Here is a 25,107-nt window from a genome sequence, read left to right as displayed (position 1 = left end):
GACCTTTAACCTAAAAAAGGTAAATGACAAATAGAGTGGTATAAATGTTATTTTATAGATGTGGAATGCAGTTGGGATCATTAAACAGTTTAATACAGAAGAGGAGGAGTCCATAGACATTGAGTTCCACAATACCGCGGTACATCATGCCATGCATTTGACAAACTCAGCAGGTTATACAATGGCTGATGTCTCCACAGAGGCTGTGGTGCTTGCCTGTCCGAGCGATGATTCAGCACCAAGGTTTGTTCCTTTAAAAAATTAACAAGAATTAACAACTTGGAAGTAAAATGTTTCTTTATAAGTTGAAAAATATGGAAAAATAGTTTTGCATTTAGAACCAGTTAAGAGTATACTGTACATGTACATAAATTGGCGTATTCAAAATTTAGCGCAATCACTGGGTATGGAGTTGTTGGCGTAATCATGAATTAGCGCTACACATGTCCGTGTATTGTTTATATATGAGATTTATTAGCGGTTTTCATAAATTAGTGCATCGTTGTCTTTGCCAAAGTCGCTAAAATATGAAGCCCGCTTTTTTAAGTACACATACAATACTTTGGAATCTTGTTTATCCATTTTGTAGAGAGTAATGATGTTTTGAAAATATTTAAATGAACTTTTACAGTAAGTTGACTTGTATGCACTTTGGATCCTGGGATAATTCTAAAGAGTGGAGCATTCCTATGGATGATGGAGAAGAAATAATGGTATGTAAAAATGAACGTATACATTAAGTTTAACTTTTCTGCAGAGTGCACCATTTTTGTTCTCCTGATATACCAGTCAGAGAGATATATTTATCTGTCCTGTCCATTATGAGTCTGTAACCAGGTATAATTATTTTGCCAGAACAGGAGAACAAGTAGTTGAAAATATCTTAGTGGCAGAATGTCTTGAAAATGCAGTTTTTATCTAAAAGCTGTTTTAACTTAAAGATAAAAAGTACAAAGGAATATCATACAATAAATGCTCAATTTGGAAATAAAAATACACTAAATAGAGATTTTTTTATCAGTTGTTCATCTATGTACCATGTTGTGATGTTTTTGTGTATATTTATCCCTTTGTGTACCCCTTTGTAATAGTCAGTGACAGTTGGAGAGGACTGGATTGCAGTGGCTACTTCAGAAAGGTCTGTGAGAATCTTTTCACTGGGAGGCCTACAGAGGGACATTTTCTCCATCCCTGGCCCAGTGGTGTGCCTCTCAGCTCACACAAATCAGCTGCTTATTGTCTACCACAGAGGAATGGGTAAATATTCTGATTTTACTCTCATAATTTCTGTGCTGATATTGTGGATAGTTAAATAAGAGCCAAGAGAAAAGTCAACAAGGGCTCTTTACATAAAAAAAATCGTGTGATACTCGAAACATTTTTGTTCAGTTGCTTTCCATTAGTTTCAGTATATAAATGTCACCTGGATTGAAATCAGGCCTGGAAATACATGTATTTGGTTGGGGGGGGGGGGGGGGGGGGGGGGGGGAACTGGAATATGTTGCATTTAAATAAAAACCTCTGGAAAGGAATCGGTGAATCAAACACTCAGCCTGTCTTGTTTTCTATTAGGTTTGCCAGGAGACCAGTGTCTTGGTGTACACCTTATGACAGTGGAGGGTGCCACTCAGATAAATCATCAACCACTGCCTTTGTCTGGCCAAAGCACACTGACATGGATGGGGTACGTCTAAATGTGATGAAGAAAAGATACCAAATTATAGAAAAAGAATCTGAGGCACATGTATTTAATACAAACACGTAAAAGTGTAATCTAAATTTCTTATGTATTGACCTGACATTTTCATAAATTTTGCAAGAATGGAGAAAAGTTTGTCTCTGTAAACAAATACATTATTTCTATATTTTTGAAAGCAAAGTCAACTTTACTAAGAAAAAATTGTTAGTAACAAAATCTCTAAAGAAAGTAGCCATTGTTTTACAGGTTTTCAGCTGAGGGTACTCCGTTTTATATGGATTCAGACGGAATTGTTAGAATGTGTAACAGGAAATTTGGGATGAGTTGGGTACAAGTAGCTGACACCAAATCACATGTAAGTTCTACGATAATACATATGGTAGTTATGATAATCATGTACATTTACTTTTGTATACACAATCTTTGTTTGAACAGATAAATTCATTTTCGTGTTACTGTTACATATATTAAACCACTTTACATGATGTACACATACATGTATATTCCAGACAAAAGGGAAGTCAGACAATTATTGGATTGTTAGTGTTCACGAAAACCCCCAGCAACTGAGGTAAAAACACTTAAACAATGGATACTGAGGAAATTATTCCCCACATTTCCATCTTCAAATTGATTGAAAGATTTAAAATGGGGCTAATTTTACATAGGCATATAACTCTGCAAAAAATATTTTGACAAAGTTTAAAGGAATATAATTCACTATGAGCACATGTAAGTGTAAAGCTGCACATCTGTAATATATGTTTATTATATAGGTGTATACCGTGTAAGGGGTCGCGGTTTCCCCCTGTCCTCCCCCGCCCCGCAGTGGCTATCCTCCCTTTCCAGCTGCCACTCTGTCAGATGAGTACAGAGAAGAGCCAGTATGAGGTATCACTTTATTTTGTTATTTAAAAATACATTATACATGTATCAGTTGATAACTCCCCTGAGCTGAAAGCTCAAACATGTTCAAATCATGGACACCAGGTGGTTAAGAGGAGCAAAAATACATATAAAGTTTTACATAGAAAAGAAAAGTAAGACCATATGACTCAGGTGAGCAATGTGGCCCATGGGCCTCTTGTCTGTACATGTTATTTTTACAAGTTCATGTACATGAAAAGATCTTGCAGACTAAGATGATGATCATAATTTTCAAGCTTAAATTATTCTGAGCATGAAAATACCTGTTGTTGATACAATTTAGCTCACCTGAGCTGAAAGCTCAAGTGAGCTTTTCTGATCATCCGTTGTCCATCGTCCGTCCGCCCGTCTGTCTGTCCGTCCGCCCGTCTGTAAACTTTTCACATTTTCAACTTCTTCTCAAGAACCACTGGTCCAATTTTAACCAAACTTCGTACAAAGTATCCTTGGGTGAAGGGGAGTTTAAATTGTTAAAATAAAGAGCCAAGTCCCCTTACAAGGGGAGATGATCAAGAAAAGACAAAAATAGGGTTGGGTCATTAAAAAATCTTCTTCTCAAGAACCACTTGGCCAGAAAAGCTGAAACTTATGTGGAAGCATCCTGGGGTAGTGTAGATTCTAAATTGTTCAAATCATGACCCCCGGGGGTAGGGCAGGGCCACAATAGGTATTACAAGGGGGAAATCTGGAAAAGAACAGCATGGCCAGAGTTACTCAGGAGAGCGATGTGACCCAAGGGCCTCTTGTTAAGGAATGATTTTGCAAAATTAACCCTTTGCACAATTGTATTGAAAAATGATGCACTATTATAATCAATCATTTCTTTGTTTCATTTGCATATTGTTGCAAAAAAATGTTCAAGAAAGAAGTCTTGTTGGCAATTAATGGTTTTAAGCCAAAGTTATATTTCTTTGCTCATTATTACAGGTATCAAAGTTGCTTAATGAAATAATCAACATTCCTGTCATTTGTAGGAAATATTACACAGAACACAGCTGCTTAGCAACCATTTACAATTCTGGGATACTATTGGATATGAATATGACACATCAATAGCCAACGAACTAGCTAAACCATCTCAAGAAGCTCTAATGAAACTCTTTGCTGTAAGTTTGGTTTACATATACATTTTGAAAAATTGAACTGATTCATTGATAAACCTTCTGATATTTTTCATTTTCCATATTCCATCCTTTGTGATTTATGGATTTATCGTTTACCTTGATATGAAGTAAAAATGTGATTTTTAGAAGTAAATCTACATGTAATGTATAAATGTTATGAAAGGAAATTCATATACTTCTATACAAGATGAATGGAAAGGAACTCTAACTTGAGCTAAATAAATATGTCTTGAATCCTCTGGCTTCGTTTTGTACATTTTTAGCATCAAGAAAATGTTGCAGATATTCATGTTTTTAGGTATTTCTTCAAGAATTTGGATAATATGAAAAACATACACATTTCAGCTGTCAGCTAGGTCAGAGCGTGAATTCCGTGCGTTAGAGGTATGCGAGATGATGTCAGAACCCCACACCCTACAGCTGGCCATCAAGTATGCTTGTCGTCTTAAGTACATGCAGCTGGCAGAACGCATCAGTGAAGTGGTACAGAGGAAGTCAGCCGAACAACAGGAAGAGGAAGAAGAAGAAGTGATTGAAAGAGTTCAAAGGTCAAGGATAAAATTTGGGGGGAAATATTCTTCAGTTAAAGAAGAAACAATCAATGATAAATATTGGCCTGAGTAATGATTGTACATGTGCATTTGACTTTCATAGTTTTTAAAAAAAAAATTATGCCCCCCTTCAGAGAAGAGTGGGCATATTGCTTTGCTGCTGTCTGTCTGTTAGTGGGTCTGTCTGTCTGTCCACCAACAGTTTCCGTTCATTTTCTTTGCAGAGGTTGCACATACTGAAATAAGATTTGGTATACAGATTTATCATAAGAATATCTAGGTCAAGTTCTGTTGTGGGTACGATCAAGCAATTTTTAACAGAGTTTTGCCCCTTGGACTTAGGAAAATTACAATTATTTGCAGATTCCGTTCATTTTCTTCGCAGAGATTGCACATACTACAATGGAATTTGGTATACAGATTTATCATAAAAATATCTAGGTTAAGATCTGTTTTGGGTATGATCGAGCAATTTTTGACAGAGTTATGCCCCCTTGGACTTTGAAAAATTCCAATTATTTGCAGTTTCCGTTCATTTTCTTCGCAAAGGTTGCACATACTGAAATGGTATTTGATATACAGATTTATCATAAAAATATCTAGGTCAAATTCTGTTTTCGGTACGATCGAGCAATTTTTGACAGAGTTATGTCCCTTGGACTTAAAAAAAAGTCCAATTATATATTTTTTTTGCGGGGGGGGGGGGGGGGGGGGGGTGGGGGTGCATAAGTGTTTCAGAAACCTCTTGTTAGCTCACCTGAGCTGAAAGCTCAAGTGAGCTTTACTGATCACCCATTGTCTGTCATCTGTCCGTCTGTCCTTCCGTCTGTAAACTTTTCACATTTTCAGCTTCTTCTCAAGAACCTCTGGGCCAATTTTAACCAAATTTGGCACAAAATATCCTTGGGTGAAGGGGAAGTTTAATGTTAAAATGAAGGGCCAAGCCCCCTTACAAGGGGAGATAATCAAGAAAAGGCAAAAATAGGGTGGGGTCATTAAAAAATCTTCTTCTCAAGAACCACTGGGCCAGAAAAGCTGAAACTTATGTGGAAGCATCCTGGGTTAGTGTAGATTTTAAATTGTAAAAATCATGACCCCTTGGGGTAGGGTGGGGCCACAATAGGGAATCCAAGTTTTACATTGAAATATACAGAAAAAATCTTTAAAAATCTTCTTCTCAAGAACCACTGGGCCAGAAAAGCTGAAATTTATGTAAAAGCATCTTGGGGTAGTGTAGATTGTAAATTGTTAAAATCAGGACCCCCAGGGATAGGGCGGGGCCACAATAGGGAATCCAAGTTTTACATTGAAATATATAGAAAAAAAAATAAAAATCTTCTTCTCAAGAACAACTGGGCCAGAAAAGCTGAAACTTATGTGGAAGCATCCTGGGGTAGTGTAGATTCTAAATTGTTAAAAACATGACCCCCAGGGGTAAGGTAGGGCCACAATAGGGAATCCAATTTTTACATTAAAATATATTGAAAAAAAATCTTATGTGGAAGTATCCTGGGGTAGTGTAGATTCTAAATTGTTTAATGTGTATTACATGGGGGAAAATCTAGTGAAGAACAGCAGGACAAAAGTTACTCAGTTGAGTGTTGTGGTCCATGGACCTCTTGTTTTTTAAATTTTTTTATTTAATGTTTTCCCCCTGAATTATAAGCTCATTTTTTTTTATGAGAGCAGTCTAGCATTTGATTGATCGACTCTATTCTTTTACTTTCTTTCTTCTATCTGATTGTTCTTTGTATGTTTTGTCAGTATTGCATTATTTTAAAAGGATATCTTTTTTTTATTACAGAGTTGCACATAGTCACCAGAACCATGTACAGGAAGATGAAGAAATGGAAGAAAATGATGTGGAAGTAGATCAAGAAAATACAGACTCACAAAGTGCTAATGGTAATTTTCCATATAAAGCATAGACAAATTAAATAAATTTTATTTTAGAAGGTGTAGTGTTTGAAATTTAAACAAACACAATTAATATGATGTTTTGCTTATAATTTGATAATTGTTGAGATTCAAATTTAAGAGCATTCCTTACAAGCACTTAAATATTTTTGACACGACCACAAATATTCTTGAAATTTTATGCATGAGTAGGCCCTTGTCTTTCAAATGAAACAATCAAGGATTTGTTTGCTGTTGATTTCTGATTCCATGGCAATTGGCCTAGAAGTTGAAGAAATTGAGATTTTTAGCCATTTTGATTCATGGTTGTAGCTTTGTTCGAAGACCAAAAATAGAAAGGATCATATATGTGACAGTCATCAGTAACTATGAAGTTATCAATCTTTTATACATTTTATAGGACCCATGTTAAATTTGAAACCTAGAGGGAAGGCCGAAATGCTATCTCAATCCTATAGCTCCTCGGGAAGATCAAATCCATTTAAGGTATGTCATCAAAATATACAAAAGCACAAGTCCAGATCCTTTGGATGATCAAATTCATCAACATCTGCATTAGAGTGTCAATGCTATATTAACCTACTCCAAAGGTGTTTTTATCTTTCATTAGGATTCCTGTAAACCAACTATTATTTGCGTCATCTTTTATTTGGGAATTGTCAGTTTGAAATCAATCCGCGACAATTAATTTTCACGACTGAGGAAACATTCTCTACAAATACAAAGCAAAATAATTGGTTCGCGTTAATTAATATTTGCGAGTTAGAGTAGGTCGTGAAACTTGCGAAAATTTCTCGCACATGAGTAAAAGTTCATTTACAGTATACATAAGTTTTGAAAAGATTTTATTAACTACAAAAGTTTAGTTTAATTAAATTTTGCACTGTATGACGAGTTTTAGACTGATCCAGGATAAGTATTTTAGAATCTTGGGAGTCATAGTAGTAAGAAATGGATGGCTGAATATGTCTGGAATACTTTGAGGAAAACAGATACCTCTACATGTAATTTTTGAGTGTGCTCTAGGTACAAATCTGTAAATGAGTCTCTATGTGTAAATTGTACTGATGGATCCATATTAAATTTTATATACAGTGATAGTTATGACCATTTTTTTGTTTCAATATGGGGGGGGGGGGGGGGGGGGTGATGTTGTGGAAATCCTTGGTGATCATAGATATTTGAGTCTTTTTAAAGACTTTATTTAATTTCTGCAGAATGACACTTTTTTTCACCTTCTGTAGTATACAGCTTTTATTCCCAACATATTTTTTGCAGTAGGATAAAATCTTAAATTCAAACAGTTTGGAAATGATATGTAGAAACAAACAAAAAAATTTACAATGAAAACTGTCTAATCCAAAACCTGTACAACCCATTTCACCGTGAATTCTGAACCTTATTTAAATTCCCATTTTACTGTGTTTAATGTTCCTTACACTGTGCAATCTGTCAACCTGTCTATTCGGACACAAAATGTGTCTTCCAGTGCATTTTGGATTTGACAGATTTCACGGTACAGGTATATAAATTGAAAGTAATGCAAAAAAATAAGTTAACTGTTACCATGAGTGAAATCAAAGCTGTGAAATCCAGCAGTGAAGTCTAGATTATTTTTTTCAGAATGGGTATTTTATCTTTTTTCTTCATTTCAGGTACTTACACCACAGAAACCAGAACCCACTAAAGGCACACAGGTCTTTGATAGCATGTCTAAAAAGAAACAGACTAGCCCAGGTCAGGTGACTCTGAAAAATACCAGACCAGTAAAAGCTGTCAAAAGGGTAGGTAACTCTTCCCAGTTTGTGTAAACATTGCAATCCTTGTTTGAAGTAAGTTTTCCATGTATTGTGTTGTTTTAGATGCTGAAAATCGAAAACAGAAGTTTTGGTAAAGTATAAATGGATCTTATTACAAAAATGCTTGCACATGTTTTGATTTAAACATAAAATTTATTGTCACCTGAGACACCCCATTTTCATCACTCTTCATATAAATGTATCATGCAATTTCTATATACTTTTGAACATATTAACCATAAATGGAAACTACTGAACCAAGTTTAACCAAATTTAGTATATAATGCCATCTCAAGACAGGGTTGTGGTTAACTTTTGAAATAGGGGCCATGTGGGCTCCTAACTTTTCAAATTTTACGAGTCCACAATGTGATCCACGGGCCCACATTATATGTAAATTGAAAATAACAACAAAAATCCTTAATTTTTCTAATTGATGTTTTTATTCGTATTATTGATATGTTCGCAGTATATGAATATTTGTCATGTTTTCTCTTTTCTAAAAACTTTTTATCCAATAATATGTTCATTACATTTTGTAGAGTTTCATTTAAACAACTGAAGCAACTATGGTTTAACAAGGGGGCATATTAAATAATGAATTACCATTACATAAACCTGTGATGAAGTTTGATTACGATCTTTTATTGTATGCATTTGACACGGTAATTCAAATTCTGTCTGTGAATAACTAGTCCGGATGGAGTGTGTGACAACCATAGCCGATTGTTACAATATTTCTGTTAGAACAATCTCAAACATGCTCTTGTATCAACCGAGATTTAACCTCTTGGATAAATCACCATGTTTTATCTCAGTTACGAATATGTTTGAATAATATGCTTGTAAGCAACACAAAAAATCTAGGTTAATAGAGCGTTTTCTTAAAAACTGGAAGTACATAAAATATAAAACTGAAATGTGTTAATGTTCTGGAAAAAAATTGTTCGCCATGTGGGCGACCAGATTTTTAATTATATCTATTTGCCTACAGCAAATTTTACTCGCATTTGGGAGTGGGCGAGTGGTTATCTGCAACCCTGTCAAGAGGGTGGTAAAACAGGAATCCTCAGGATATGGCCTAAATGATTGATTGTTCCTGTTCATCTACCATACAAACTGTGTAAATTGAAGGCTTCTAAATTTGTGAAATTTATGTTCACTAGCAGTAAGGTTCCTAAGAGATGGGGCTAAGTTTGAAAATGCATTAAATCTTTTAAAGATTTTTTTAGCTCTTGGACATCCACTGGACAAACTGTTTGTATATGTGGAGCAATCTGCAATTTCCTGAAATTGTAAATTGAGAATCTAGCATTGACAAACAGTTACTTACAGGAAGGAATATGTAGAAAGAGAGGGAAAAAAGATACTAAAGTGACCAAAAAGGCCCATGGGCATTTTGATTAGGCCATTCCAAGTTAGTGTACATCCATCTTTCAAAAATCTACCAACCTACTTGCAAAAAAACAAACAAGACAGAAATTGAAACACAGACTTTATAGTCTTTAACATGACGTCATTCAAAGCATTTGATTTCGTTAATCTATTTTTCTTGTAGAAAGATCTAGTCTTAGCAAAATCAAAGTATTAAATGCTTAAAATATACATTTACCTAATATGACATATTGTAGACAAATACTTAGAGATATTGACAGAATTAAAAGATTTTGACCAGAATAATCAATTTCAGGACTCCTGATTTTGTTTGTTTTTTCTGATATGGGGTATCCAAAATCAAGGTGCACACAGATGCTAAATATAGAAAACACTGGGAATAGCCTTATATTTCTTATTCTTGCTTTCCCAGACTCCTCAAAATCAAGGGAAGATAACTGCTGTGAAGACTTCAAAAGATGAGACCAGTAAAGAAGATAGCCAGAAAAAGTAAGGCAGCTAACTGCTAATAAAGACTTATATAGTAAATCACATTTTTAACAAAGTGCCAGGAACATAATTTTGATTCATTATATGTGTTATTCATTTTATCAGATAGATTTATGAAACAAATTTTAAAAACTAGCGGGAATAAAATCACTTTGCTGTAAGGTTGAATTTGTTATAAACATGTTTTACTGATTTTTTTTTTTAAATCAACGATAATTTATAATTGCGCTCTTCATTTCATTCCTTTATTGCTTTCAATATGGTGTCTTTATACCAGACCTAAGAGTGCCTTTGATTTATGGTTTGAGGAAGTTAAGTCGGATCTCGCTGAGGAATTCCCAGATGTTGATGAAGATAATTTGGTGCAGTCGGCAGCAGAGAGATTTCGTAAAATTCCCAAAGAAGAAAGACAGGTAACAGTTTTAAATTCCTCTAAATTCTTGAATGAACGTCAGACTTGAAAAAAAACACCAGACAATGGTAAAGGGTTGCTTAAAATAGCTTATTTTTATTTCCTTCAAATGATTTTTAGCTCACCTCGACGAAGTAGAGATGAGCTTATGCTATGCCCCTGGCACGGCATTAGCGTCAGTGTCCCTGTTAAAGTTTTAGGAGCAAGTCTATTCCCAAGTAACTATAAGTCCTAACTGGATAGACACTACCAGACTTGCTTTGGATGCTGGATCTGACCTACATTTTCCAGATGAGTGACCAGGTTAAAGTTTTTTGAGCAGGTCCATTCCCAAGTAACTATAAGCCCTACCTGGACCAAACTTGCATGGATGATGCATCTAGGGATGGACACTACCAGACTTGCTTCAGATGCTGGATCTGACCTACATTTTCCAGATGAGTGACCAGGTTAAAGTTTTTGGAGCAGGTCCATTCCCAAGTAACTATAAGCCCTACCTGGACCAAACTTGCATGGATGATGCATCTTGGGATGGATGCTACCAGATTTGCTTCAGATGCTGGATCTAACCTACATTTTCCAGATGAGTGACCAGGTTAAAGTTTTTAGAGCAGGTCCATTCCCAAGTAACTATAAGCCCTACCTGGACCAAACTTGCATGGATGATGCATCTTGGGATGGACACTACCAGACTTGCTTCAGATGCTGGATCTGACCTACATTTTCCAGATGAGTGACCAGGTTAAAGTTTTTGGGGCAGGTCCATTCCCAAGTAATTATAAGCCCTTCTTCGACTAAATTTGCATGGATGATGCATCTAGGGATGGACACTACCAGACTTGCTTCGGATGCTGGATCTGACCTACATTTTCCAGATGAGTGACCAGGTTAAAGTTTTTGGGGCAGGTCCATTCCCAAGTAACTGCAAGCCCTACCTGGACCAAACTTGCATGGATGATGCATCTAGGGATGGACACTCCCAGAGTTGCTTCGGATGCTGGATCTGACCTACATTTTCCAGATGAGTGATCAGGTTAAAGTTTTTGGAGCAGGTCCATTCCCAAGTAACTATAAGCCCTACCTGGACCAAACTTGCATGGATGATGCATCTAGGGATGGACACTACCAGACTTGCTTCAGATGCTGGATCTGACCTACATTTTCCAGATGAGTGACCAGGTTAAAGTTTTCAGAGCAGGTCTATTCCCAAGTAACTATAAGCCCTACCTGGACCAAACTTGCATGGATGATGTATCTAGGGATGGGCACTACCAGACTTGCTTCGGATGCTGGGTCTGACATATATTTTCCAAATGAGTAACCATGACAGTGTGTTTGGAGTAGCTCTATAATTATTTGTATGGCCTGTTATGATTTAACTTGCATAGATGGTGCATTCTAGACTTGCTTCGGATGTAGGAAATAAAAGACATTTTCTTGATTAGTGAACAGGTTAAAGTTTTTGGAACAGGTCAATTCCCAACGAACTATAAGACCTACTTACACAGAACTTGCATGAATATTGTTTTCAGGATGCACACTAACTATAAAGAAAATATGATGTGAGATTTGCATTACTTTTACTGATAACATTCGTCGAGGTGAGCTTCGTAATCTTTGATTACCAATGTTTTGAAGTTTGGCCTGATTTCAGTAGGGTTAGCATGTAAAACTCAACAAATAAGTGTTTCAAGTCCAGGAGCAACTTTTCTTTTCCATTATTATACACCTGTAGGTACAAACCAGCAGAGCTACAGTCTCATAAGAGACTTATGATTACCTATCCTTATAACTGGAGGAATTTTAATAAATCATTAAGGAATCTATCATATTAATGTAATAAATGTGTATCAGTATAATGTTAAGAGAATTGTGCAGAGGTTAATGTTTTAGATTCTGATTTAAAATTCTCCTGCTGAAAAGTATGTCAGCACTTTCGCACATTAATATGCAGACATTGTGATGTAGATTTATTTAATTTTTTTCCCCTTCAAGTTAATGCTGGAGTGAATCCCTGTCTATAATTATATCCCTGCTCCGAAGAAAAGGGGGGTATACTGTTTTACCCTTGTGTGTCTGTCTGTCCGTAACAAATTTTTCATCACAGCTTTCTCAGCAACTACTCATCATAGATGCTTGAAATTTTAGCACACACTTTGTTGAGGCATGCCATATGGTGGGATAAATTTTTGTACGAATCTGATTTCAACTTCCTGTTTATCCGTGCGTCTGTCTGTACCATTCATAACAAATTTTGGTCTCAGTTTTCTCAGCGACTACTTATTGCAGATGTTTGAAATTTTTGCACACTCTTTGTTTAGGCATGCTATATGGTGGGAATCATTTTTGTACGAATCCGATGTCAACTTCCTGTTTATCCGTGCATCTGTCCGTACCATACAGAACAAATTTTGGTCGCAGTTTTCTCAGCAACTACTAATTGCAGATGCTTGAAATTTTAGCACACTCTTTGTTTAGGCCTGCAATATGGTGGGATTCATTTTTGTATGCATCTGATGTCAACTTCTTGTTCATCCTTGTGTCAGTCCATAACTGAACTTGTGTACATTCACATCAAGGCGGGGGTATTACTAATGAGCATTGGCTCACAGACTTCTTGTTAGACTTGCATGTAATTCCACATTTAATATGGTCATGACTATAGCAATTATGGTCTTGATGAACCTCCTTAAAGAAAATTGACCAAACCCTTTAATAAAATTTATCACATATAACAATTTCAAAAGAATATACAGAAAGATCATTTGACATTTGCACCCCACAGTGGACATAACCATAGAATACTTTTGGTTTATTCACTGTGTACAGTCAGGGTTGCAAATAACTTTTAAAACCTTAGGGGCCATATGGGCCCCAATTTTACACAAGACTACTAGTCCACATTGATATTTTTGGGCTCCAATTTCCTGTTCACTTAGTAATAAAAAAATTTTAGTTCTTTTTGTATCAAAATCTCTAAGAAAAACGTGTACTTTGCTGTCCACAGTGTTTCATTTTTCTGTGGATTTCAACATCTATTTCTTCACTTGAGACCTGACCTTGCATAGAAATAATGGGAGTTGATGTGATTTAGGGTCTAGAGCATGTTTTTTAGGTAAGAAATAGCTACAACAAAAGTTCCTTTCATAGAAGGAGTAAATCACTATTGAGGTCCAGAAAAGTTCCGATAAAATTCATACTCGCGATGTGGGCAATAAAATACTCAAAATTTGGTTGTCCACAGACGTAATTATTCTCATTTGCAAGTGGGCGAGTGGTTATTCGCAACCCTGACAGTATATCATATGTCCATGTGTCCTGTCCGACATGAAATCTTGGGCTATAACCTTAAAACCCTAAACTGGAATGATTCAGACTATTTAAAGCTGTGTCATGATTTTGACTCAAGGTCATTAAGGTGAAGGTCACTGGGCAATGAGGAAATGGTGACATGGCTTCAAGTGTCAAACCCTTGAGTAGATGTATTGAAACAGGAGTCTGATCTTTTCAGTGTTCCACGATTGTTTTCTTCATTCATAGTCATATTTTGCAGGTCAAGTTTGAAGCAATGAAATGGTAAAATTGTATCAGGTCAAAACTTTGGAACTGTAATACCCTTAAAAAAAAGTTTCTAATGACTAATCTCAAAGGTCAAGATCATGTCAAAGTCATATATCTAGGAATATCTTTAGGGAAGGGGAAACTTTGTTTTATTTCCCCTCCCCCCCCCCCAAGTAAAATATATTACAGTTGAGACATCAAGATTAAGGAGGCTCATTACACCCACAGTTTATTTTAGATTTCATTACAGCACCCCTTTTAATGAAGATTTCAAATATCCAAATGGAGGTTATGATATGATAAATATTTTTTAAAGAATTTTTAATCTTTTTTCTGATTTTGGTAAAATGTTTTATTTCAAGTTTCTGATTGAAAGTATTGCAGAAATCTCAGTGTCAAGTGATGGATATCATCTTCAGATATGTAAGAAATATAATAACACTTCATAATATTCAATATTACTTTTATTAGAAAAAATAATTTTCTCCCAAAAAAGAATTAATGTGATTTTCTTTTTAATCTTTGCATGAATAATTTGAAAATCAGTTATAAATAAACAAGAAATGTATATTAATGAATAACAAGTGACAAATTGAATGAAAAATGTTTTAAGGAAATGAAAATTCCAATTTATAAAATAATTGGAATAAAAAGTCCACTTGCAAGAGTTATCTTTCCTAAATCCCCCTGACTCAAAACACTCAGGAACGGTTGATCATATCAGATTCAGAATAAGCTAAAATTTCTAAAATAAATATACATTTTTCAAAGAAATAAAGACAAGCACACAAACCAACAAGAGTACACTTCTCTAAAAGCGCAAGTCAATTATAATTTATTTCAACGAGGCTGTAGATTTCAACTCGAATTTCCTCTATACATACACGTTGTCAGGGATAGAACTTGCGGCTTTCGGTATGACATTGTACAATAGTTGGGTAGTGAAGATTTGACTGTCAATCTCTTTGGTCTCGACTTAAAAGTAACCCTTCTTCGTTCGTGATTTATTTATGAATCCGTTACCAAATTCCCATTGTTTACAACATCGCATGTAGTCTAGATCTATTTTTTAGAGCGTTTTAAAGATTTAGATCATCAGCAAAGCGAACCTGTACAATTCGTCCCCAGGAGAAAACGGACAAAACAATGGAGGTTTACTTTTCTGTGTAGTACGTCATCAAAAAGTGGTGTAATGAGCCTCCTTAATACTGTAGATTCCTTATTTTACGCGAGTACTTAATATCGCGAAATGGCCCTCTGACGACAAATCGCGAGAAGTATTATTTGCGAGTGGTCGCTTGATCAAGAGTTTTCACATGGATTTCAGCACCATAAAAATTAAAGCGAGTAATTTTATTTCGCGAGTGGTTATTCTCGCGTGATTACGCGATAATTAATTCCTCGCATATATTTAGGAATTTACAGTATGAATTGCCTCAATAACTTAAGCATTAATTTTTAGTTCCATATTAAAAAAATATTATTATTTCTTTTATATTAGCAAGGAAGCTTACATAAAACTTAATGGGCATTTCAAGTTGTGGAAGTAATCTTTTTTCATTTTGTCAAAGTTTTTGATATTAGTTTTGTATGATATTAATTTCAAATGCAGCTCATTGGCAATAAAGAACTTATAAACAATTAGACCATCTAGGAGGGGTCACTTTATGTCAGGTCCAATGTAGATAACACAGAATCATAAATACCTATGTCAAACTTAATTCTCCTCATTAACAGAAAAAAATCCAATAATGAGATTTTCATTTGTTAATGTAGGGCCTATCATGTATGAATTCTTAATAATCGACACTTCACTTGTCCTTTGCTCATCAATCATTGGTCACTGAATTATTCCATTATTGACCATTAAGATAATGTAATTAAGTAGATCGAGAAGTCTGGTCTATGTCAAGAGTCATATACCTTTTCTTGTATCAGTGCCTTCTGGGATTCAGGTTGTATTCAGTGAACAATGTAATTGAATTAATTCCACTCTAGTGAATTTCAGTTTGGTAGAAATCATGAATATGAATTGTCACATTTCTTATTTTGATGAACATTTGTTTTCATGGATTAAGTCAACAATGAAATCCAGGAAAATTGGTGTTCAACGAATGTTGATGAAAACACAGTATGTGTATATAAATGTTATGATGTTAGATTTATGGTCATTGTAATACTGATCCAAGATTCCTTTGACTATTTCATATTTTGACGTATGTGGAGAGAGAAGACCAAACAGTATACTGAAAACCATAATAATTCCATGCAAACAGCCGTTGTGGCATCTTTCTTTACCTCTCTTGGGATGTAATTCAAAGTGCCCAACTTTCAAAGCTCAGTAGATTTTTCACAGGACAATTAAATCTCATAATAATTTTCATCTTGCACTGTTTAAGAATCTTATTCACCGAAAACATATGCTAACAACACGCACAGAAAAATCAAATGGCTGGAATCAAGTTCAAACCAGGTATGTACTGGGGTATTCATTGAGAACACAATATATTAACAACCCAAACATAAGAATAAACAAACATGAAAATGCTATTTAACACAGGAAGTGTTACTTGCAATGAATGCAACACTGCATTGTTATATGAGACAAACACACAATGAATGGTACTTTACATATTTTTGGCAATAGTAGCTTTATAGTCATGTACTGTAACAGGTGTTTATCTTTGTCCATATCTTTAGAATAAAAAAATGGTGGAAAAGTATCAATATTGATGTTTATTAAGATAGGAAAGGTGGGGTTACTATAAAATTATAAACCCATGATTTTGAGGGCAGGGAAGTTTTCCAGGACTTTGTCAGAGTTTCTTATATTAAAGCTGTAGCACAGATGAAAGATGCAGAAGGAAGGGTTATACTTGAAATTTTAATGAATGGTTGTGGTGAAATGAGACAAGTTAGACCACTCCAGTTTTTTTTTTATTTAGCAAAATTTAAAATGATGTTTTTCCTTGTTTATATCAAAAATGGCAGATTTAATTGCCACTGATCAAGTGGATTTACAGGAATTCAGTGATCCCCTGGTGTAGATTTAATCTAATTTGAAGAAGTGGATTTACAGGAATTCATTTATCACTGTTGTATTTTTTATAGAATTTTATCTTAAAAAAAATGAATAATTTTATCAGATTAATGGAAAGATTATAAATCAAGGAAGTGTTAGATATTAGGTTGTATGTATAGAAAAAAAAAATGTAAAAATTAATCTGCCAACAAATAATTTTTTAAAATATAGTGAAAGCTGTCTAATCTGACACCTATGCAATCCATTTCACTGTGAAATCTGACCTTTCTTTTCACTCCCGTTTTACTGTTTTCCATGTTGTTTACACTGTGCAGTCTGACACCCTGTCTATTCTTAGTATTCTAACACAAAATGCGTCTCCCAGTGCATGTTGGAATAGAAAGTTTTGCTGTATATATTATTGTAAATGTAAGGCAATCTTATGTATTAGATTTTATAATTGAAATTAATAGTCAAAATTCTGAATATATTCTAAATAAAAAAAAATATTTGCATCTACATTGATTCATTCACTCATCACCTGTCTAACCTTTTTTTTTTTTGCAAAAATTAACCCCTACCTGTATATAAGTAAAAACTGAAGTTCACATGATGATGGTGCAACATGGACAGTATCTGTACAAAGATGAGATGTGGTTTGAAGTGGAAAAAAGTAATGCACTGTGGAGGAGACAAAGTTTTAGATACTTTAGATCACAAAGATTTTGTGACATCTTATTTTCACAAAATAGTAATGTTGCTTTTATAAGCGAGACAAAATTTTCACAAATTCTGGTTATTGTTTTACTTGATCTTTTATAATACAATTATATGGGAGAACTGTATTTTCATGAGCAAACTGTCTTATTATTGTGCATTATTTTGTGCAAATAAAGTTTTTGTGAATAAAAAGTGGTTTACAGTAGGTTGACAGAATTGTGAACAAGGATGGTTGCATATTGATTTGACTTATTGTGGCTTTGTTGTTACAGCAGAGGAAATTGAACTTTGAAGATGATTGAATATACACATCATGGGCCTGATGGGGATACATGTACCTGCATATTATGTAGGCTAGTTATAGTATATGAGAATTTTGTTTGAAACTGTGAAAAGTTTTAAAACAGACAAACTGACAATAGACAAAACTTTATCAGAAAGGCGCTTTCAGCTTATAGCTCAGTTGAATTTAAATGTGGAAATGAGGTCTTGGCTATCGGAAGTCATAACAACATTAACACAGACAGATGAATCTTTCACTGCACTGTTTAAGAATCTTATTCACCGAAAACATATGCTAACAACACGCACAGAAAAATCAAATGGCTGGAATCAAGTTCAAACCAGGTATGTACTGGGGTATTCATTGAGAACACAATATATTAACAACCCAAACATAAGAATAAACAAACATGAAAATGCTATTTAACACAGGAAGTGTTACTTGCAATGAATGCAACACTGCATTGTTATATGAGACAAACACACAATGAATGGTACTTTACATATTTTTGGCAATAGTAGCTTTATAGTCATGTACTGTAACAGGTGTTTATCTTTGTCCATATCTTTAGAATAAAAAAATGGTGGAAAAGTATCAATATTGATGTTTATTAAGATAGGAATGGTGGGGTTACTATAAAATTATAAACCCATGATTTTGAGGGCAGGGAAGTTTTCCAGGACTTTGTCAGAGTTTCTTATATTAAAGCTGTAGCACAGATGAAAGATGCAGAAGGAAGGGTTATACTTGAAATTTTAATGAATGGTTGTGGTGAAATGAGACAAGTTAGACCACTCCAGTTTTTTTTTTTTATTTAGCAAAATTTAAAATGATGTTTTTCCTTGTTTATATCAAAAATGGCAGATTTAATTGCCACTGATCAAGTGGATTTACAGGAATTCAGTGATCCCCTGGTGTAGATTTAATCTAATTTGAAGAAGTGGATTTACAGGAATTCATTTATCACTGTTGTATTTTTTATAGAATTTTATCTTAAAAAAAATGAATAATTTTATCAGATTAATGGAAAGATTATAAATCAAGGAAGTGTTAGATATTAGGTTGTATGTATAGAAAAAAAAAAATGTAAAAATTAATCTGCCAACAAATAATTTTTTAAAATATAGTGAAAGCTGTCTAATCTGACACCTATGCAATCCATTTCACTGTGAAATCTGACCTTTCTTTTCACTCCCGTTTTACTGTTTTCCATGTTGTTTACACTGTGCAGTCTGACACCCTGTCTATTCTTAGTATTCTAACACAAAATGCGTCTCCCAGTGCATGTTGGAATAGAAAGTTTTGCTGTATATATTATTGTAAATGTAAGGCAATCTTATGTATTAGATTTTATAATTGAAATTAATAGTCAAAATTCTGAATATATTCTAAATAAAAAAAATTATTTGCATCTACATTGATTCATTCACTCATCACCTGTCTAACCTTTTTTTTTTTTTGCAAAAATTAACCCCTACCTGTATATAAGTAAAAACTGAAGTTCACATGATGATGGTGCAACATGGACAGTATCTGTACAAAGATGAGATGTGGTTTGAAGTGGAAAAAAGTAATGCACTGTGGAGGAGACAAAGTTTTAGATACTTTAGATCACAAAGATTTTGTGACATCTTATTTTCACAAAATAGTAATGTTGCTTTTATAAGCGAGACAAAATTTTCACAAATTCTGGTTATTGTTTTACTTGATCTTTTATAATACAATTATATGGGAGAACTGTATTTTCATGAGCAAACTGTCTTATTATTGTGCATTATTTTGTGCAAATAAAGTTTTTGTGAATAAAAAGTGGTTTACAGTAGGTTGACAGAATTGTGAACAAGGATGGTTGCATATTGATTTGACTTATTGTGGCTTTGTTGTTACAGCAGAGGAAATTGAACTTTGAAGATAATTGAATATACACATCATGGGCCTGATGGGGATACATGTACCTGCATATTATGTAGGCTAGTTATAGTATATGAGAATTTTGTTTGAAACTGTGAAAGGTTTTAAAACAGACAAACTGACAATAGACAAAACTTTATCAGAAAGGCGCTTTCAGCTTATAGCTCAGTTGAATTTAAATGTGGAAATGAGGTCTTGGCTATCGGAAGTCATAACAACATTAACACAGACAGATGAATCTTTCAAGAAATTATGATTATTATACAGGGGAGTTAATTGATTGATTACTCCCAAATAAAAAAAAAAATTACTGCCCCATTAGAAGAAACAGATTTACAAACACACTTAAGATTCCTGACTTTTTTGTGAAAATTGAACCATTTTTATTACAACAGGAGATCGGTTTCATCCACAAGGGAAATCAGAGTCCTTTGAATGCTTTTCCAGCCCTTTACCAGCACTGAAAATGATACTTTCCTTCCCACGTTATTAGAAGAGATGAATTCACTTGACTGCCTATACCTTTTCTCTTATTTTGTTCCTTGCTACACTTTGCAATAGAAAATGTTAATATTAGGAATGTGTTGGAATTTATTATAATTGTAATTTTTTTTAATATTGATCAAGAGAAGTAAAGTCATATTATATTTCAAAGAAATGGACCGATTTCATGACAGACATTGGGTACAGAAGCACTAAATGAAGTAATATATACCCTCTGTTTCATACACCACTTTGGGGTGAGGGTTGTTACCTTTACTTATGTGTTCAGTAGGTAAACTCTCGTCATGTGTAATAAATCAAAATGTAAAAAAATGCAATCTGGATTTCTTGTGCCTTTATTTCATAATTAGAAACAGTACAACATTTGAAAAGAACATTCATTTGCATAAAATCAAATATTTTTAATGGCCAGGTCTCATCTACATGTATTACCATGTGTCTTTCATTAATTCACAATTTTCAGTTGCCAGTAAGTATATGACTGATTATAATTGCCATGTACTCATTATATGAATTACTTATAATTCAGTAGTAAGTAAATGACATATATAATGGAAAACCTCTTTTACTGTTCATGGTCCTTCATTTGTCCAGTGTATACAGCTTCCACACGTAACTGAATGACACTTTGATGAAGTAGCACTGGAGCACTGGGATAACGTTTTGATAGGAAAAAGCAAGCTGTTCTTGACAGTGATAGTTCTATATTGATCGGCTCTGTCATATCCTGTGTGAAATTTCTTTCTTTCCCATTAGCAAATCAAGTCTCTAATTAAATATCAAATTGAACAATCCACCTTTCTGGATGTTTTTATCAGTCGTTTTCCCCTCTCTGTCACTGCTAATTTGAGACTTCTCTACTTCCCATCTGACAGCAAGCATAAAAGGGATCATACACTAAGCTTTTTCCAAAGAATAGTAATGACTTCATTAAACCCCCCAAAAAAGTCTGCCTTGTTTAGTTAATAATTGTGGTCAATATAGTGTTTGCATATTGTGCCTGCACTCAGTGGAAGGAGGAAGTTTTTTTTTTGTCAGGTTTTGAGCCTGTGAGGCTCACCTGGAATCTGGGTGAATAAGGCAACCATATGTGTATTGTGTGTCATCTTTTTAATTTTTCATATCATATTCTTCTCCTGTCAGTAGCACTTTGCCAGTTTGAACCAGAATGGTTACAATACTTTCTTAGGTGAAGGGGATCGATTGAAGTTAGTGCAAATGAAGGATTATCCATGTAAAAAAGGAAAAAAATTGGGGAAAAGTTCACATATGTGAGATCGTTAAAACGGTCCTTTCAAAACCCACAGGTTCAACAAAAAACTTCATTTTTTTTTTCTTCTTGAGTGTAGACCCATCTACCCATGCCCACTCCCAAAAGAAAATACTGTGTCTGGGATATTAAAGTTAGTATGGGCCACAATAGAGGATGAAAGTATGTAGTACCATATATAATAGTAATTTTTAGCAACCATCTAATTTTGGCATTATTAGTGATTGTTTTGGTATCGCTAAAAGTAACTGACACCAATAATTCAATCACTAATATTGTATAAGAAAATAGATATGGCTTTCCCATAAATCACTAAAAATTAAGTACGCTAATATTATGAATCGCTAGTTTTGCTGTTTACTAAAATAGCCCGTAATATGGTAAAATCTTCTCAGTCTTCTCAAAAACATAAGGTACATGACTAGCAAAGTGTTATGCAAGCATCCCCTTGTACTTTAAGTGTTAATTCACATGTGTGTTCAAATCATGGCCAGAGGGGCTGCAAAAAAGCCACAATATGGTTTCAAGGTTTTAAATATGAATGTCCAGGAAAATTCTTGTAAACATCTTTTTTAAAGATAACAGGATTACAGTTTTTGAAATTAAAATAGAAGCATCCCCATGTAGTTTTGATTCTATTTCGCTCAAGTCATAAAGCAAAATTTTTACTGATATTTTCATAATATTCTGTTGTAGTATAGATTGAATAAGAGAAATCAGAAATCACTGGCAGTTAAACAAAATAAATATAGATAAGAGTTTTGTATGAAACATAAAAAAAAAGTTATGTGCTGCCTTGCGAGGGGATGCTCCTGCTTTGTTGTGTCCAATGTTAAACCTTACATGGAATGAACTCATATTTCAGAATGTTGTAGCCCTTTTCAATGGCATTCAAGTTTAGCATTATAGGGACACAATGTTTTGTTTACAAGGTTATGGTCAAAGAGCTGTGAAAAGTCACAAATTATTCCAAGCACTTGCAGTCTCTACATCAAAATAAATGAATCAATATAAATTCACAATGAATTTAAACTTTAGCTTATTTTTGTACATGGTCATTGGACATAAGGACAAGATGATCAAGCATTTGTAAAATATAATTCCCATTCAGCTCAGGTCAATGTCTCCTTATAATGTACACTTGATGCTTGTTTCAGGTATGGATCCAGAAATCAAAAGAAGGTGATAACAAGAAGAGGAAACGAGAAGAGGACGATACTCCCTCCAGAAAGGTTAACCCCAAGCTGGCAGGCTTCGCTTTCTCTAAAGATTAACAATGGAAATCTCTCTTCTATAGTTTTATATCCTATTTATTATTTGAAAATTTTTATATAAAACATGTGCAATCAATACATGATGGTAAATCAAGCACAAAATGGCCATTAATGATTTTTTTTTTTTTTTGCATGTCAAGTTCTGTCAGACATGCATAGGTATTGTTGAAGTATGGATTTTTGCATATGATATGCAATTAAAATTTTACAATATCTATCAGGAAAGCCAGTTTTACAATGCTACTATTGAACAATTGTAAGACATTTTTATGGTCTACCTGTATTTGGTGTTGCATTGAAACAGTACAATGAACCGATTCATGTATTGGTATTACATAAAAACAGTATTGAGTTTTTCTTCACAAGTATAAAGCTGATACTGTGTAAACACTAAATGTAATTAAAAAAGGATAGAACAAAAATACTTATAGCCTTAAATGAATAGTTGTATTTTACTGCTGAGTCGACAAGCAAGTGTTTTCATTGCAATGTCATGGATTTACGGTGATGTATATTCAAAAGTATAAATGGTCAGTGTTAAGGATTCCTATCACTATTAAAGGCAACATTTTCAAACGCAATATTGTTACTTTTGTATGCTTTTATGATAGCCTCTGACTTGGCGAACTGTGGCTGGGTTTTTTCAAGTGTTGATTCTGCGCATGCCACTTGATAGGAATAACGACGTAATGTTTTTGTAGCAGTGACGTAATCTTCTGGTAATTTCAAGTTAGCACTACTAGGAGAAGAACTGTAAGTACTTTGAGGACAAGATTGCTGTAAATTGTCATTTTTTGAATTCTTTTCCTGTTTTAGTTTCTGGAGATCACGTTTGTTAATCGACTTCATTACGTCATCAGTAAGGCTTTCCATGGAAGCAATATGACGTAATGAGGTGTCTATGGAGTATACAGAGTCTCGTGGAGAATATCCATCACAATGGTACTGTAAGTTTGATGCATCCTCATTATTTGGCGAAGTCTTCTTATTGTTCTGAATTGCATTTGAGTATTCACTTTGAACAATCAAACCACCATTAACAGGTGCGGAGTTATGATTTGCAGACGGGCCGTTCCCTGTGTTTGTGTTGTATATGACGTAATTCACATGCTTTGGCGATTCTTCAATCTGACCCATGTTCACATAAGCTTGTCTTTTTAACCGTACAGCTCTCATTGCCTCCTCCTTAGCTTTTATGAATTTCTTAATTTTCTTACGGTCTCTGGAAGAAAAAAAATCCAGACAACACGTATAAAAGTGTGATCCATTTCTGTAGTTATCACAATATGCATTTGTATTGAGTAAAGAGTCTACCATACCTGACCGCTTTAATTGCGGAAATTATACAGATGAAAAGAAATAACCCGCCAAAGAAAACGATGGAAAATATTGCAGCGAAATCCTTCGATAACGTAGTCGCCATGTTACATCAATTTTCTGCAAAAGAGTGACATTCAAAAATTTGTGCATTCAAACAGATCATAACAATTGATCGCAATAGAAAATGCATAATGTCAATTCTGTGCTAAGATAATACCTGCTATTGATTTCTGAGAAATGTCAGGTTTCGAGTCGTGCACAGAAAGTAACCATTTTTTCAATTTTCATTTCTTGAATGTAATTAAATTCCATTTTCTTATAAATACAACAATTCCATGTTTTTCGTATAAAATCAAGGGAATTTCACTGCATCTTACCCCACAAAGGGTATAACATCACTCACAATGATACAATAATTCATCCTTGTTGAACAATCTAATTCGCTGCTTCATCACAATAATTGGCTGGTTGAATTAATGCGCCATTTGATTGAGGCATGATAGTTCATTGTGGTACATAGGCACAGGGGACTTTAACTAGCTTGATGCATCTGAAAATACAAAGCAGGAACAGTATATTAGCACTTTACGGGGTATTTTAGATCTAGTTTGTATCCCGTGTGGATCCATCATTGTTTTTAATTTTGTAGAGAGGTTGTTTACACGCCATGTAAATTTGATTAGTGCAATATTGAAAGCAGTGATCTGTTTTGTTTTCTTTATCTACAGGAGCTGAAGTATAAAGTAGTGCTTACATATTGCAGCGACTTCAGGGATTTTGAAACAGTTCAAGCACCTTTTACATTGGTGTTATGAATCCATGGTTTAAGGGTTCTATACAGTAATCAGTTTTCCTAAATCGCCACAAAGAACGATCTCCAGTAAATAATTTAATGATCTTTTACGACTTTTAAAGGTACAGATGAAGGT

General features: G+C 34.3%; 2 protein-coding genes across 4 annotated transcripts in view; one reads left to right on the top strand and one right to left on the bottom strand.

Annotated features, from left to right (window-relative positions):
* LOC133171513 (WD repeat and HMG-box DNA-binding protein 1-like) overlaps positions 1–23,433 on the top strand; it is a 31,676-nt gene extending 8,243 nt beyond the window's left edge. Inside the window, exons 13-27 of the mRNA XM_061306277.1 lie at positions 59–243; positions 632–713; positions 1,092–1,257; positions 1,573–1,684; positions 1,946–2,054; positions 2,209–2,270; positions 2,476–2,590; positions 3,601–3,732; positions 4,096–4,298; positions 6,106–6,206; positions 6,619–6,704; positions 7,874–8,002; positions 9,825–9,901; positions 10,179–10,314; positions 22,742–23,433. Of these exons, the coding sequence (XP_061162261.1) occupies positions 59–243; positions 632–713; positions 1,092–1,257; positions 1,573–1,684; positions 1,946–2,054; positions 2,209–2,270; positions 2,476–2,590; positions 3,601–3,732; positions 4,096–4,298; positions 6,106–6,206; positions 6,619–6,704; positions 7,874–8,002; positions 9,825–9,901; positions 10,179–10,314; positions 22,742–22,858 (1,812 nt within the window). The 3' untranslated portion in view covers positions 22,859–23,433. The remainder of the gene's footprint in view (positions 1–58; positions 244–631; positions 714–1,091; positions 1,258–1,572; positions 1,685–1,945; positions 2,055–2,208; positions 2,271–2,475; positions 2,591–3,600; positions 3,733–4,095; positions 4,299–6,105; positions 6,207–6,618; positions 6,705–7,873; positions 8,003–9,824; positions 9,902–10,178; positions 10,315–22,741) is intronic.
* Positions 22,874–24,848, bottom strand: LOC133171522 (uncharacterized). 3 transcript variants are annotated; one of them, XM_061306295.1, is made up of 3 exons: positions 24,556–24,848; positions 24,178–24,295; positions 22,874–24,080 (listed from the first exon to the last, which is right to left on the bottom strand). In XM_061306295.1, exons 2-3 carry the CDS (start codon positions 24,279–24,281, stop codon positions 23,396–23,398), a joined length of 789 nt encoding a protein of 262 aa, XP_061162279.1. In that variant the 5' UTR covers positions 24,282–24,295; positions 24,556–24,848; the 3' UTR covers positions 22,874–23,395. The 3 variants fall into 3 exon arrangements, with proteins under 3 accessions (XP_061162279.1, XP_061162288.1, XP_061162272.1); XM_061306304.1 differs by having other exon boundaries at positions 24,582–24,848; XM_061306288.1 differs by lacking the exon at positions 24,556–24,848 and adding an exon at positions 24,396–24,538.
* Positions 24,849–25,107: the final 259 nt, after the last annotated feature.

The sequence above is a fragment of the Saccostrea echinata genome, unplaced genomic scaffold (assembly GCF_033153115.1).
Source record: "Saccostrea echinata isolate AGI-Se365-2 ecotype Australia unplaced genomic scaffold, CSIRO_AGI_Sech_v1 ptg000002l, whole genome shotgun sequence".
In the NCBI taxonomy this organism is placed as follows: domain Eukaryota; kingdom Metazoa; phylum Mollusca; class Bivalvia; order Ostreida; family Ostreidae; genus Saccostrea; species Saccostrea echinata.
This window is presented reverse-complemented; position numbering and strand designations above follow the sequence as displayed.

What these genes read in the sequence shown, in the direction of transcription:
- LOC133171522 (XM_061306295.1), bottom strand. Translation starts at nt 24,281, where the DNA reads ATGGCGACTACGTTATCGAAGGATTTCGCTGCAATATTTTCCATCGTT. An exon ending in TCCGCAATTAAAGCGGTCAG is followed by an intron (nt 24,081 to 24,177) that starts GTATGGTAGACT and finishes TTTTTCTTCCAG; the next exon opens with AGACCGTAAGAAAATTAAGA.